The sequence below is a fragment of the Melospiza georgiana genome, chromosome 6 (genome assembly GCF_028018845.1).
Source record: "Melospiza georgiana isolate bMelGeo1 chromosome 6, bMelGeo1.pri, whole genome shotgun sequence".
Lineage (NCBI taxonomy): Eukaryota > Metazoa > Chordata > Aves > Passeriformes > Passerellidae > Melospiza > Melospiza georgiana.
In genome coordinates, this window is record NC_080435.1 from 8,999,614 (window position 1) to 9,014,925 (window position 15,312).

At 40.9% G+C, this 15,312-nt stretch overlaps 1 protein-coding gene across 2 annotated transcripts in view; it reads right to left on the reverse strand.

Annotated features, from left to right (window-relative positions):
• Nucleotides 1-15,312, reverse strand: part of EXT2 (exostosin glycosyltransferase 2) — a 73,860-nt gene extending 58,548 nt beyond the window's left edge. The window contains exons 1-7 of one of the 2 annotated variants that reach the window (XM_058026467.1): nt 15,253-15,282; nt 14,577-14,686; nt 12,832-13,391; nt 12,571-12,660; nt 7,705-7,821; nt 4,170-4,365; nt 729-868 (exon numbers count right to left, since the gene is read on the reverse strand). In XM_058026467.1, the coding sequence (XP_057882450.1) occupies nt 729-868; nt 4,170-4,365; nt 7,705-7,821; nt 12,571-12,660; nt 12,832-13,367 (1,079 nt within the window). In that variant the 5' untranslated portion in view covers nt 13,368-13,391; nt 14,577-14,686; nt 15,253-15,282. Of the gene's footprint in view, nt 1-728; nt 869-4,169; nt 4,366-7,704; nt 7,822-12,570; nt 12,661-12,831; nt 13,392-14,576; nt 14,687-15,252 lie in introns of both variants that reach the window. The other variant, XM_058026468.1, reaches the window with a different exon arrangement.

Here is a 15,312-nt window from a genome sequence, read left to right on the forward strand (position 1 = left end):
CAGTTTTCTTTCAGTGTAACAAAATACTCCACAGCAGTTCCTTCCCAACACCAGCCAGTCTGCCCATAGATAATGCCACCAAAGTCTGTAGACTGATCTGTCCAGACAATCAAATAACTATGGAAGGGACAGAGATTCAGAAATCCTGAATTATCATCTCTGGATTGCCACTGACTTGCCGACAATAATCAAACAGTAACAGCATATACAGTGTTAAAAATAAACCAAATAATTTTTGTACATATTATCCCTATCCCAAGACCATGTAACTGGGCACAGTGCATAGAAAAACAATCTAAACTCCTAGCAGTGTACTCAGTAACAAAGTAATGATATCTTTTCATCTCATATAAACTTAGGAATCATAGTGCAATACAGAGAATTTGCATTTCTGTGATGCAATATTTAGTATGTATTTTCCTTAAAAGAGCCTGAATGGAAACCAGTCCTCATTGAATTCAAGCACAAGATTATACAGCAAATCTGTTTTAGAAGAAAAAATGACGGGCTACAAGCTATTCAAATGCTCTGTCATATCAGCCTCATTTATTTTACTCTCCTATTTTTGATACATAATAGATCAAGAGCAAAGACAGTGTGCATCTTCCTCTGTATTTCATTTCCTGTAACCCACAGTACACTTGATTATCACACAGATTTGATTCAAATCACTGAGGCAGTGAAGTATCCCAGGCAGTGGTTCAATGTACAACAGTGAGGGCACAGACCTCTTCCAGTCCAGAACCTCAGAGAAAGGTAAAATGTAGGAGTCAGCAATGATGACTGGGACACAGCCAGCTTGAAGAACATCACTCAGCACTGCCTGTCCCAGGCGGGCTCCACGTAGAACAACACAGAACGTAGACTCCTGTCAACAAATGACACACAGATGAGGAAAAAAAGGAAATGTTATATTTGCATTATGTGTGTGTATGTATATATGCATTATGTTTTCCTGCCCTTCCTTTCATTAAAAAAAAAAAAAAAAGTCAAAAGGAAAACCAAGTTGCTCTGTGCAATCAATATATTCTGAATTATTAGCTAATTCAAAATAATTTTACAATTTTATCTTCCAGAGGCTAGGAAAAATATCACAAGTGGAGGAATGAGAAATGGACTGGTAGGACAACTCTGTGCTTTATTTTAATGGCCAAACTTTAAAATTCAGTTGAGAAAACTCAAGGAGAAAAATAAGTTTCAAACATTTCAAAGGTCTGGCACAACAAGATGAACAACAATTAAGATAAACTTATTTGAGTATAAACAGTATGGAGCCAACTTAATTTTCTTTTGTTATAAGGCAGTGCAGCTCTATGGATAGTGAGGAAGTATCAGATTTCATATCTCAACTCACTTGACATGTTTGGCAGCATTTTCACATGCAAATTAAGAAATCAGGGCTAGATAAAGCCCTTACAGGCTCCACAGTTACAAAAACTCCAGTTACAGAACTCCAAGTATAAAGTAGGTAGCAGTGGTTCACAAATAAAACAGTGATGGACCAAGTAATCTTTTTTAAGTACAACAGCATCCAATGTGTCCCTCAGTTAACTGAGTAGCAGAATTAAGGCCATACTTATTAAAGCTCACATTACCTATGATTTTGTGGGATTAGCAGGTATAATGGATACCAGGATTAGACTTTGACATCATATGCATAAATCAACTAAGAAATACTGATACATATAGAATTCAACACCTAGAGAAAAATAGCAAACTGCACAAATACAAAACATGAAGTAACTGGCTAAGATTTGCACTTTGCAGAAGAGGACATTTCCTACAAAAGAACAGGAAAATAAAAGGTATTCATGGGATAGAAATGTGGTACTGTTGAAAAAACAAACCACTCAATTCACAGGTAATATTACAGTCCAAAAAGATGTACAATTGAAGAAATCTGAAGGATTCACTTACTCTTCACAGTAACAAAACTCAGAGCAGGGTTCAGTCTTGGGCAGTGCACTACCAGTGGTAAATAAAGGATGATTACTTACCTTGAAAGGAAATCTACAAGGAAAGATTGACTCTATCAATGCTACTTATTCTGAAGGAATGAGGGCAGAAGGAAGGGAGCTTCAAAGATAAAAAAGTTGTCACAGAGAAGAGTATAATGCGGACATTTACTCATGTCCACAACACACAAGACAAAGTGCACTGAGTTTAACCTCCAGCAGAGAAGACTTCTTGACTATGTTGCCCTCACCCTGTATTTAGGGACTTTGGTTCTCACTGCCACTGAGGAATCTTGCTACAGATTCAAGGTCTCAAAACAAATGCTAGTAGAGTTCAGCTACACAACAGGGAAAATCCCAAGTCAGTATTATCCCTAAGTTTAAGAAAGAAAAATTATAAAGTTGATACAGAGATTCTCACAGATAAGAAAACATCTTTCCAGCTTGTGTTCCATGGCCTGAAGAAAAGGAGCCAAAATGCTCAGCAGGGCAGCAAAACATCAAGATGGAACTAGGAAATACAAGGGGCTTTGCTGGCTCTTCACTTGTCTCCTGATGCAATCATAAGACCTGTGTTCATACCCATAGAGCACTAAGAGCCTTGAAAATCTCATCCAAGAGAAGACTGCAAACAGGAAGCATTAACAACCCAGAAGTCCAAGAGTCTGTCTAGTAAGACATCTGTAAAGGCAGTGCTGGAAAGGATGAACTGTGATCCAAGTCCCCCTTCCCCCACTCTTGGACAGGAAGAGAAGGAAAAGAAGGGTGTGGGGAAGGAGCAGAGAAAATGAACACACATTTTAACCATTGACTCACTAGATCACACAGCAGCAGGTGGAAGATACTAGTAAGGTCTGGGAGAGACAAAAAAGGAAAAAAAAAAGCCCAGATGTGGACACACATGCTCATCTGCCCAGATAACCATTTTTCCTGTCTAGACAAAGGTTACTATAAATACATCTCCTCACATCACCACTGTTATCAGCCAGACATTCCAAAGGGAAATGCAGGGGAAAGTATTTTAACAATCTCGGCATGTGCCAGCTCTCTTCTGAGTTATAAAATCATATATAGCAAGATAGAGATTCCCTGACTTGCCATCCTTTAGCAATTCAGTCTGTATTTAAAGAAATAAAGCAAACAAGTTTTTTTTTTTACTCAAAAGTTTAGGACTCACAGTGACCCTTTCCTCCCTCTCCTCCTCCTCCACATGGAATTTTAAACATATTTCCTACAAAACATAACAGGAGGGGTGGAAACTTTGGCTTTCCTCAGCTTGTTTGTTATTTTACCATCATTTGCTGAAGTTCAAAGACAGATTATATGCTGGTGGCCACAGACAGAGCACAGTGGCCTATGGCATAACTCACTTCACCACACTGCATGCCAAAGCACCTCTGCTAGTGAACTGCCAAGAGACACAGGGGTCTGAGAACACTATCTAGTTTTATCTTCACTGACACATCAAAAGGCCTCTGGAAGTTGGGCCAAGGCCATGAAACACATTTCACCTAGATGTTTTCATAGCTGCATGCTGACAAGCCTTCTAGCTCAGTCTGTCATATCTACACAGATAGTTTTGTACAATTTAACTACTAAGCTGCATACAAAAAATGTAATCTGACTAACTCTAAACAGCAAGAGTGTTACATGTAAGTAGAGTTCATTTTAACCTTCTATCCAATTGAAAAAGCCATCATCAGCTCCAAGCTTCATCTAGCAAGGCCTGGATTGTCATAGCTGAGAAATTAATTACAACTTCATGCCTGCTGAAAGCCCTTTGGTCAGCTGTTTTGGAAGATGTAGATTCCAATGTTCCTCTCCAGTTTTGAAGTGAGCAACTTTATCTGCCTCTAAAAGTTTCTCCTTCCCTTCCTCCATTTTAGCATCCCATCGCTGTTGGATTTGACAGCATCCTCTGTGTAATTTTTTTAAGTTTACATAACACTGTCTTGTGTTACTAAACCACCATGACCAGTCTCATATAATCATAGTCTACATATAAGTTTGAGCACATCGTTTTTGGCCCTCTTAAAAATAAGGATGAAGTTAGGATATAATACTCAAGCTAACATAACAAATTATGCAGTTTTAAAAGATATCCAGCATACTAGTTAAATACAAGGAAGTACCCTACCACTGCTAAAGAGGAACAGAATCACAGCTAAAACAGACACTGCTGGGAAGGGGAGTCTGCAGGACAGACAGCCTTACCTGAAGCACCTGAGGATAATCAAAGACTTGATTCTTGTAGCAGCGCTTGCGAACGGCAGGGACCCCATCTGACAGGTTTGAGCATTTGTCCAGGACCAGCACTGACTCCCCGTTCTCAGCCTGAAGAGCCTCCAGCTCCAGGCGGTACTCTGGGTGCAGAGCCATCTGAGATGAGAGAATGAAATACCTGCGAGGGCTGAAAACACACAGCCAGGTCACCTGACTGCACTGCAAGTTTGCTTCCAAGATCTCAAGAACACGTTTCCCTCCATTCTGGAGAAGCAGAACAAGATTTACTAAATGTGGATATGCTGCCAAGACCAGATTTTCAGACAACACTGGAAAGGGTAATGATGAAATATAATTAAATCTGGGATAGCAAGTGGCTCAACATCATTTACAATTCTGAATTTATTTGTACTTGGTAAGAGTGCTTATTGCATTAGAATAGGCACCTGCATTATAACTTCTACACAAACTTAGAGAAACATTATTTAGCTGCATTTTAAATCAGCCTGCTACTGATGCCAGGATTGTTTGTACTTTTGTTTGGTGTTTGTGTACTAAAACAAAGTAGATAGGACACTGAGTGCTGAGTGCTTCTAGTTTCTCCTCCCATATATGTTCTCATGAATTTTACTTGAGAAAAGATGCTGAACTAACAACTCAGTATTTAGTATTTAGCTTATTTAGTCTTGATATGGTGACAGCAGCAATAGCACAAGCTCATCTTTTTAACTGTGATTCAGTTCTATCCCTTGGGGCAATATAAAGGCAACATTTCCAATGAAAAGTTGAAGGTCCATATGGTGTATGTTATCTCATACACTCTCAACTCATACCATGCTCTAAAACCATGAATATTTAAAATGTGCTGAACATTTTAAATACTGACATGTTTAAAAACACTGGAGGTAAACCATACAGGAATACAACTAAAATTAGGTGCTTGCTGCTTAAAAAAGTTATACTAATACTGGAAAATAGCATGTAATATAATTGTTATACTCATCTACTTGGGTTTTCTTTTAAAACAGGTCAGCTAAAGTCAGACTGCTCCAACCACTCCCCAGTGAAAGGAACACACATAGTGAGTGCCCTCATGCTGCCAAAAGAACACAGGATGCTATCTTTAATTTACAGCTCTGAAAACACACAAACAGACTTTATAAAGTCAGACCTCTCCTGCTGCTCTTCTCACCTCTTCTACTCATTTTCATGCTGGTCACTTTAGTTGCTCCAATTAACAGATGCATAGTATTTTTTTTAAACATTCTTTCTCACAAGTCTCCAGCTGCTACCAACTTGCTACCACCAGAAGTGGATTTTAAGCAATCCAATTAAAAAGGCAAGTAAATCAAACCCCCTCAGTTCAGCTCTGTAAGAGGCCTTAAAAAAAGGAAATAATGATACAGATGAGTGATAATAAATGCATATAACCAGCTAAAAAAAAAAGGTCTGTTTGTGTACACATTTAAAAGCAAATTTTGCCTTGAAACTGTCATCACTCTGTGACACTCAAAATCTAGCTTATCAAACATTGCTACAAAGGAAAGAACAGGTCATCTCCCAAGAAACAACACACTAACACAGTGTGATGAAAATGTTTATCCCAAGCAAGCCTGGATTCTGGGCGGTGTGCCCCCATCCCATCCCTCCTGCAAAAAGCAGTCGAGGCTGGGAACCCGTCTCACTAGTAACGCTGAGTGGCCACTGGATGGCACTCCGGACACCAGGCTGCCCAACACTATTTAAAAAAAAAAACAGTTTTGAGAAACGGAATCTCCAAAACCTTTACTGAACACAGGACCTACTTCTCTTATTCGACCCAAAACGAGACACAGAGTTTATCTGACTACATGGACATGAACAATATGACTGCTTCTCTCTTTACAACTGGCTTTGTACATGCCGGAGCCTACAATCACATTTCTGCTCCCCAGACAGAAACACAAAGCTTGCTTTCACTCTGTGTCACAATGTAGTAACACCTGAGACCTACGAACAATCAGCTGGGATGCAACCAGATGCCACTCGCTGGCCTGGTCCAAGGCATCACAAAGCAGGGACACAAAGGGTGTGAGCAAAGTAAACCACTGCTGCACAAGTTTGTCCTAACTGACTGCATTACTGTACTTGAAGCAGCCAAGAGCAACAGCAGGAGCACTGCCCTTACCAGAAAAGACAACTGAACCCAAAGACTGATAACTTTTGTGTCCAACACAGGGTGCACCATTTCAATCAGTTTTCCATTTTGAAAATTCATATTCTCTTCAGAACACTGTAAGAAGAAAAGGACCTAAAGCTTCTACATTTGTAAACTTGATGTTGACAATGAGCAGACAGATCACTGATCCCCACTGCCTCTGTCTGCTCATCTTTTAAACCATAATAGAGTAAGACCTTGTTACAGTGGAACTTTTCCAGCTGTGTAATTAGAAGATTTATGAAATATAAAAAGAACCTTCCATAACCAGTTAAAGCATGTCTTCCAAACCTCTACCTCCTCTTATTCTGAAGACATGAACAGATTAGAGAAGCCACCATTGCCAGGATAGTTAATTTCAATGGCTAATTACATGTTCTTAGAAAATCAGTGCTTTATTTCCCAACTGTCTTGCTTTATTTCCAACTACAAGGTTCAGGTAGGGGAGGGTTGTGTTGTTTGTGTTTATCTCTTACTCCATTACTTTAAAAAAAGAAACAAATCAAATCAGTATTCTAAGCTCCAGATGTATGTATTCCCATAATCACACATACAAGTTTTCATCCTTCTTTTTTATGAGCTCAATGACAGGTCAGGTGCAAATGGTGGGTGTTACATCAGGCAGCCAACCAGTTACAATGGGGCTCCTCAGGGCTCCAGCCTAGGGCCTGAGCTCTTCCACATCTTCATAATCAACTTGGACACGGGACTGGAAGGGATACTAAGTAAGTTTGTCAACAACAAAAAACTGGGAGGAGCTCTTGGCTCTCTTGAAGGCAGAGAAGTCCTGCAGAGAGATTGTAACAAATCAAAGGGCTGGGCAATCACCAACAGTATGAAGTTTAACAAAGACAAATCTCAGGCTGTACCTGGGACAGGGCAAACCTGGATGTATGGACAGATGGGGAAACGAGAGGCTGGAGAGCAGCTCTGTGGAAAGAGACCTGGGGGTCCTGGTCAATGGCAAGCTGAATATGAGTCAGCAGTGCCCTGGCAGCCAGGGTGGCCAGCCATGTCCTGGGGTGCATCAGGCAGCTGGTCAAAGGAGGGGACTGCTCCACTCTGCACAGTTTTGGGCACCACAATATAAGAAAAGTATAAAGCTATTAGAGGGAGCAGTTGCCAATTGAACCATCACCACTGGAACCATCAGCATTGAAAGCATCATCTATTTTAATAGCAAGAGCTGTTAGAAACAACACAAAATTGCCCAAGCTCACCATAAAGTTATTAGCTATATTTATATTTCACAATCACCAATATGAAATATGATATTGAATTGACTATAATATTGAATACACTTTGCACAATTCATGGGAATTATTTTACCCTGGTCCTCTTTCTGGCAGATCCACTTCTGCTGACAATGGGCTGTAAACAGGAATGCTGACATCGTAGCCTTGCCGGTAAGTCCAAGTGGAGAAGCCTCCACCAGCCAACAGAGCTCTGGAAAATACAAGAAAGTTTAAACTGACAAGGTATAACATTCAAACTCCAGTAATTCACTGCTTGTCATTGCCAGAACAAGAAGGCACGTGCTCCGAGATAAGCTTTTCCCCCAGCATTTGTCAGTGGCATGTTTTCATGTTGGTTTTAGGCTGACTTTAGTTTTTGTCATCTTGGTTTACTGCTAAATTGGATCATGTAATTGTAAGCATTCTAACAGAGTGCTTACAATTCTGTAGGATCACTGAGGAATGGACCATTTTTGCATTAATATAGGGAAATGAATATATTGCTGTTATTGTTGCAATTTCCAAGTTTACATATCCTAAGACAATTTTAATCTGAAGAAACACATTCTGAATTTATACTAGTTAAGATATTCCTTGATGCCTGTCCTAAAATTGGGTATAGCACAACTTTCAAATTGTTTGAGACAAGCTGTATTTCAGATACAAATTATAGTAGAGTATTTTAGCATCTTATAGTGACTTTGGATGTCTCAGGATGGAAATTATTTGCAACTGTATTTTCAAAGTTATCATACTACTGAAATTTATTTCATTTTTATGTTACACAAAAATTCTATAAACAGAAAACATGAAAACAAGAAATCTGTATGTTATGACACTAAGTTCCAGCAGGAGAGGTTGCTTGTGACACTATATTCTAGAGAGCAAGGCAAAAATCAAGGACTGATAAATTAAAATGCAATTCAACCTTCCAAAAGGATGACCTGCATAGTGCCTTTTCCTAGACGGGACAACCTTTTGCCACACAGAAGTGCTTTAAGAAACAGAAGAGAACAATATGTATAGAAGAAAGCAATATATCATGCAGAATTCCAGGAAAAAAAAAGTTTGCTACTATCTCCTATCACAAACCAAGCCTCTTTGAAATATGCTAGTACAGGACAACAGTTTTTCCATTGTCATTTCATGTCCAGTGACCAGGTGGCATCAGGAACACATCATCCTAGTTCCAAAAGAAGCCCAGATTCAGCTTCTTTTGTGAGACTTCTCAAAGAGCTGATCAAACTTTCAGTCCTTTGCCACTCAACAGGAGGGTGTGCTATACTTTTAGCTGCTTCTGGGATACTGGTTCTGCTTGAGGTACCATATTTCTCAATTCCAGTTTGTCTCCTTCTCTGTGGAAAGGAGCAGGACACAAATACATTACTAGACAAGGCACTAAAGAAATGATCTCGAGGAGCTGTACTCATTGTTGCAGCTATGATTACACTGAGAAGCCTTACTGTCACAGCTCAGGTCAGAGCAGGCACAGGTCTCAGTAATCAGGACACACACAGGAACAAAATGTCAACATGAGACTGGAAGAGGCACCACAATCCATTAGCTACTATTCTTGTTTTCCGATATCACTGAATGAAATCCTTGGTAAGGTGTTTGGAAAAGCAGTTTTCCACAAATGTTAGACAAGAGATTACCATTATACCGAATTATCACCCAAGATTTTTCCCATCAGAACAAGACACTCAGGATGAACACCACTACGTTGTGCCTGTTCTAATCCCCATCAGATGGCCCACGGATACTTCACTTCCTGCTCTGACCTGCAGCACAATTGTTCAGTGCTCAAACATCATGATCACACTTTGCCATAAATGTGACTCTTCATTCAGAACACAAACTATGATAGGAACAAAAATCAACTTGAGAACCAGATGATAAATTAAGTACATGCTGAGTTTAGGTTCCAAATAATTTCTAATTCCTTTCCAATGTCCCCCATCCCCCTGCTTTTGGTGACATGTACAACACTGCTATGACTAGGTCTCACACTGGAAGCTGCATGTTCTATATCTTATCCATATTAATTCAGTTACACGAAGAGAGAAAAAAAAAATTAGCTTGAGTGTTACTGTTCTTGCAGTTTATATCTCCCTTCTCTTTTTTACACCCCCTCCCCCCAAACTGGGAAACCAGAACCAGATTGTCTTAATAGGATCCAGTGAAAACACGACAGCACCTCATCAGCCTTGAGAAAGCAGGTGTGTGTCATGCAGACTTTTACCTAAATAAATCCACAGGGAACCAACACCAGTTAAGTAACTCCACTTGGATTTTCATTGTACAGTGCATTAAGAGAGTAAGGATATTAACTCCTAATGTATTCAAGACAAATAATCTTTAAATTGCACTGATCAGCAAGGAATGACTGTCCCTGAGCAACTTTTCACCACTTTTCAAATATTGAACCTTCTTTCTCTCCATGAAGTGCTCCAGCTGGCCTGTACTCTAAATGTTTCTGTCCAATGCCATCTGCAGTAGCTTTCTGCCAAACTTCACAAGGCACTGAACCCAATTCACGGACTGAAACAGAAATAAATAAAAAGTATCTTAGTTCATAAATTCAATTCTACAGCACCAGAATTTCTCTGCAAAAGAAATCCTTTCAACCTCATCATTGTACTGAATCCAACAGCACTAATTAACAGACAATATAGAGCTTATCTTTTAGGTTTTATGGCAGGAGATTACAAATGTTACGGCAGCTAATACTAGCAACATAAACTCCATGCCCACAAGGCAAACTTTCACCTTTGAAATTATGAAATAAAGCACTTTTACACTGCCTTTGGAAATTGGATTTAAAGATTTAATAAACAAACAACCCCTTAGTGAAGTATCTTAGCCAAGAACTTTTCCAGATGTAAAATTATTATATAACCGAACTGCCCCCCTGTGTATAAGGTCTTACTTTATCTGGATCAACATTCTGCAGCAAGTGATTGGAACACAAGTCTGTTAAACTTCATGATCCACTACAGTTCAACTGTGTATGATGTCTCAGACATGTTGATTAGAAGGCAGGCCACACTCCTGTGCAAACTACACAAATATTACCTGTGGATTTCACAAGTGATCCACAAACTCCCACAAATGCAGTCTTTCTAGAGTTGTCATGGTAGAGTTCAGAGAAGTCATTCAAAACCAACTGAACCGTGCCAGCATGCCTTTATTTTGGCCAGCAGCTTCTCACCCTGTGATGCTACAAACAATTGTCTTTCATAGGTGTACCCATTCCTAACACCTTTAAATATTCTCAAATTAAGGAAACACACCCACGTTGCTTGTTCTGTTAGACATGAACTAAGAACTCCAAAGGTCTCTAAAATCATACTGAAAGTTCACACTGCACCCTCAGGCCTCCCCAGGACTAGGTCCACACTCCCAACTTCTTTCACAGGCCCCTTGTCTTCATACCTGTGACCTGTAGAATAGGTTCTGTACATCAAACAGCCCAACTGCTGACTGCCTACAAAAAGGAATATCCTTTTTTTCTTCCATCCCAAGCACTGTTATTGCCTCTCTGATGTATTACAGCTCATGATCATACAGCTGTGGACTGAGTCAGATTGGCAAACTACATCAGCTGAATGCCAAAAACGACTTCAGTTTTTTACTTAAATTACTCAGTTTTCCATGTTAGCATGATAAATACTTAGGAGAAACACCTACCAAAATAATAGGCTTCCTGCCTGCCAAGCCAAGGCATGCAAGGCCAAATGTAAACAGAGATTTGAGATCAAAAGGTAAAAATAAAAAGTTCTGTAGCATATCTACTACTTTCAATTAATATATTCAATTCTTTGATAGACACATGTATCCATTAGCATGCAGTCCATGCCATTGTCAAATGAAAATTCTCCTTAAGTATAAATCTAAGGTAACAAATTCAAGTATTTACTAACAGATTAACAGACTTGTCTGCAGGAGACTGATGCTCGACTGCCCTCTCCAGGTTAATCCATACATATAACATGTTTCATACAGAGGAGGAAAAAACTTACACATATTTCACAGTGATGTAATTACAATGAGGAAATTTACTGTTTAAACATGTGCAGGAAAAAAAATCTGTTCTGGTACTGGAGGATGTTTTAAATTGTCTTTGCTGAAAAGAAAACAAGATACACTTCACAGACCACCATCTTAGCAAAGATCCCATATCTCAGGAAAGATTTTATTAACATTTGGCAGAAGAAAGTTAAGTTTGACCTTCAGGAAAAGCCCTGGTTACAATGGACCTAACTCAGCAGAACTAAGCACACACAGGCTGACATATTAGAAACATTCAGCAACAGTATCACCTTGCTCGAATTCCAATTTTCTTTACCTGGCAACCTCCTTTCCTCTTCCAAAACTAACCTACCCTGCAAGTGAAAATTGAGCTCAGAATGTATGCCTTTTAAGTTCCTGGTAAATATTGTTAAAGCACACTTGCCAGAGAATAACTAAGAGCACTTGTCCAATTACTAATATAGTCTAATTATTAAGACAACAAAAACTATTGAAATTCAGCATAGTTCTGTCAAGCAGAGCAGCTGCTTTAAAATATCCCTGAAGAACCTGACTTCTATTAGAAAGCTGCTGCTACAGTCATCTTTGAATTTCTAATTTGCATCAAATGGAACATTCTGTAAAGCATTCATAATCAGTTACACACCAGATCATGGTTCTCCAACTTTATAGCAAGTCCAAGAGTTAAAAGCAAACTATCAGCCACATCCCTTATAAATTTAAGGATGGGGCTAAACTATCAAATTCCAAAAGTAAATACCTCTTCTATACAAGGCTTTACTTTCCTTTTTTGAGAAGCAAGCAAGTCATAGTCTATCTTTGCAAAGTTTAAGGAGCACATCCTTTGCTACCAATTGCCCTTCTGAGCTTGTTGCTTCTTCAGTGGCACTTAAACCCAGATCTATCCATCACACAGCACAACACATACCTATCTCTAGGAACATCTAGGGCAGTGTTATAATCCGGTGGCCCTCCAGGCAGCATATTGAAGAGCAAATGATTTGTACCTCGATCCCACCTACAGCAAAAGAAGAAATAAACTGCAGTTAGAAAGGTGTTCTCTACATAGAGACAAGTTCTGTCAAAGCCTACTGCTGGCATTAACTCACTGCGTTCTCCCCTCCTGCATTAGACTCACTTTTTTCACTTTGTGTTCTTCACATTCACACACTGAAGTTTCAGCACATACCTGGATAGCTGTGCCAAAGCCTGAGCTGTCTCTTTGATCCGGAGGGCGTTCTGGTTGAGGACATCTATGGATGGCACAAAAAGGCAGGCCCGGTTGACATCGTCCGTGTAGAATTCGCTGTCAGAGATGGCCGTCAGCAGCTCATTGTACTCCCTGGAAATGGTGTTGCTCACCAACGTCCCATACTCATCCACATACTTTTTCAGTGAATAGATGTACACTTTGATTTTGTTCTTGGGATTGAAGCCACACCTGTAGACATCGAAGCAGGTGTGCATCCTGCAGCTGAGGTCTCCCCGCTCAGGAATGGGGCTATCGGCAGGAAGCTTGACCACAGGCACATCATGGACACTGCGCTTTTCAACGGTCCAGTCACTGGATGACTCAATGGAGTGAGGCCAGAACTGGAACATTCCTGTGGCAATGAGGCCAAGCAGAACTATGGAAAAGAGAGTGATGTAATAGATGCGGTGCTTGGTTTTCATCCTTGGGATGAGGGCTGGACCCCGGGTGTTGTATTTGGCCGAGGCACACATAATGGCACCAATTATCTCTTGTCACTATAAAACAGAGAGAGAGGTTTTAGGAGGAACTCTACAATAGAGACACAGTTACCACAATGCAGAGAAAGATGCAGTTACTCCTTTCAGGAAAGGGTTTTTGCCTCAGCAGATTGAAGTAGCCTTTCTTCAGATGCTCATGAGTCCCACTGGGACACAGGATGCCAAGCAGGCCTGCCACTTGGCAGGCACCAGCTGAGGCTGATCTGCTGGGCCTGGCTGGAATGAAATGATGTGGGCCAATCCACAAACAACCGCTGGCCAGAAAAAGGCACAGCTTGGGCAGAGAGAGGGAGAGGAAATCTCAGACACTGCAGAAGTGGTGAGGCCTCGTAAGTCCCCCTACGCCTACAACAAAGCATAGTCAGAGGCAATGCTAATAAAAAACCAAAATGCTTATCTACAGGAGAAACAACCTGGATACCTACAAAGGGCTTATAATGGGGCATCACACACAACTTAGGACCATGATACTGTTTCTAAGGTAAAGGTGCTTCTAAACAGAATTTCATAGGAGTCCCACCATATCTGATTAAAATGATGGCAAACTACTTCTGGCAAGAAAAACGAATTGATTTGTCATCTTTGTAAATGTGCCTTGTGGGGCACAAAAGTGTTCTATGAGCTGCCACTGCAGCCACACTGAGAAAAGCATTTAATCAGGTCACTACAGCCTGAACTACAGCTGAAATGAAAAACATGATGTAATATAAAGTATCACAAACTACTGTCATCTCTGATATTTCTTACAAGCTCCTACACAAAGAATTGTAGTTCCTGCAAAAGACAATTTACATTTACTACAGACTGAAAAATCAGCAAGCAACAACTTGCTTAGGTTTTCAGCTAAAACTTTCAATAATAAGTAAATTCAACCTGAATTATCCATAATGAGCACTTTTGAAGAGTAGTAAGCATGTTTTCCAGAAAAAGAATGCGAATGGTATAATTATGTGTTTTTCTTTTGGAAAAATGGGATGTTTTCTTGCTCTGTGAGCTAGAAAGAAAGTCTGACATGTCAACTATCCAGCAGACATCAAATATGAATAAAATAAGTATAAATGAACAAAAGCATTAATTTCATTATTAATCAAAAGATACAACAAATTGAATTATGTTTATTTTGTGTTCTTAACAAAAGACTGTTAGGATGGGGTGGCTAATGCATGACTTGACTGTACTTACACACAGTAGCACTAAAATAATCTCAGATGCTAATAAACATTCCACTTTTAACGGCTCTTCTCATCACTTTATGTCCACAATCTGATTCTGGAGGAAGCCTCTAAAATCTCCTGTACAAGGCAATACACGTGTCATGCTGTTATCAGGACAGAAGCCAGAATGCTACATTACAGTCAGCTTTACAACTAAAAACTTCCCATATGCTTCCGACTGTTAACCACGTCCTTTATTCCTCATTCTGACCCAGCACCAGAACCAGCTATGTGAGGACACTCTGCAGCGAGCATTTCAAGCCTGTGCAGCCCGGAGCCCGGCTGGAAGAGCCCTCAATGGAAGGCACCGCTCCATGCACGGAAACCTTCCCTCTCACACAGCAACAATCCGCCTGGGCAGCTGCAAGCACGGCACAAGCCGTACGGGCTTGGGGCGCGGGAAGTAACGGGAGCAAGACGCAGCACACACAGAGGCGGCAACAGCGTGACGGGCCGCAAGGGCCGAGGGACTGAACGGGACGGAACGGGACGGGCCGCCTTCCGAGCGACGCGGCGGGCGGGCCCAAGCCAGCACGGAACCCGGCCGGCAGCAGCCGGGCCGCCACCCCGCTGTGGCCCCCGCAGCCCCTGCTCTCCGCCCACCCGCCGGAACCGCACAGGCCGCCCCCGCCGCCCGCACTCACCGCCGCCCGCAGTCGCCGGGGCCGCCCGGCCGCGCCCCGCCCGCCCCGGCCGCTCCGCGC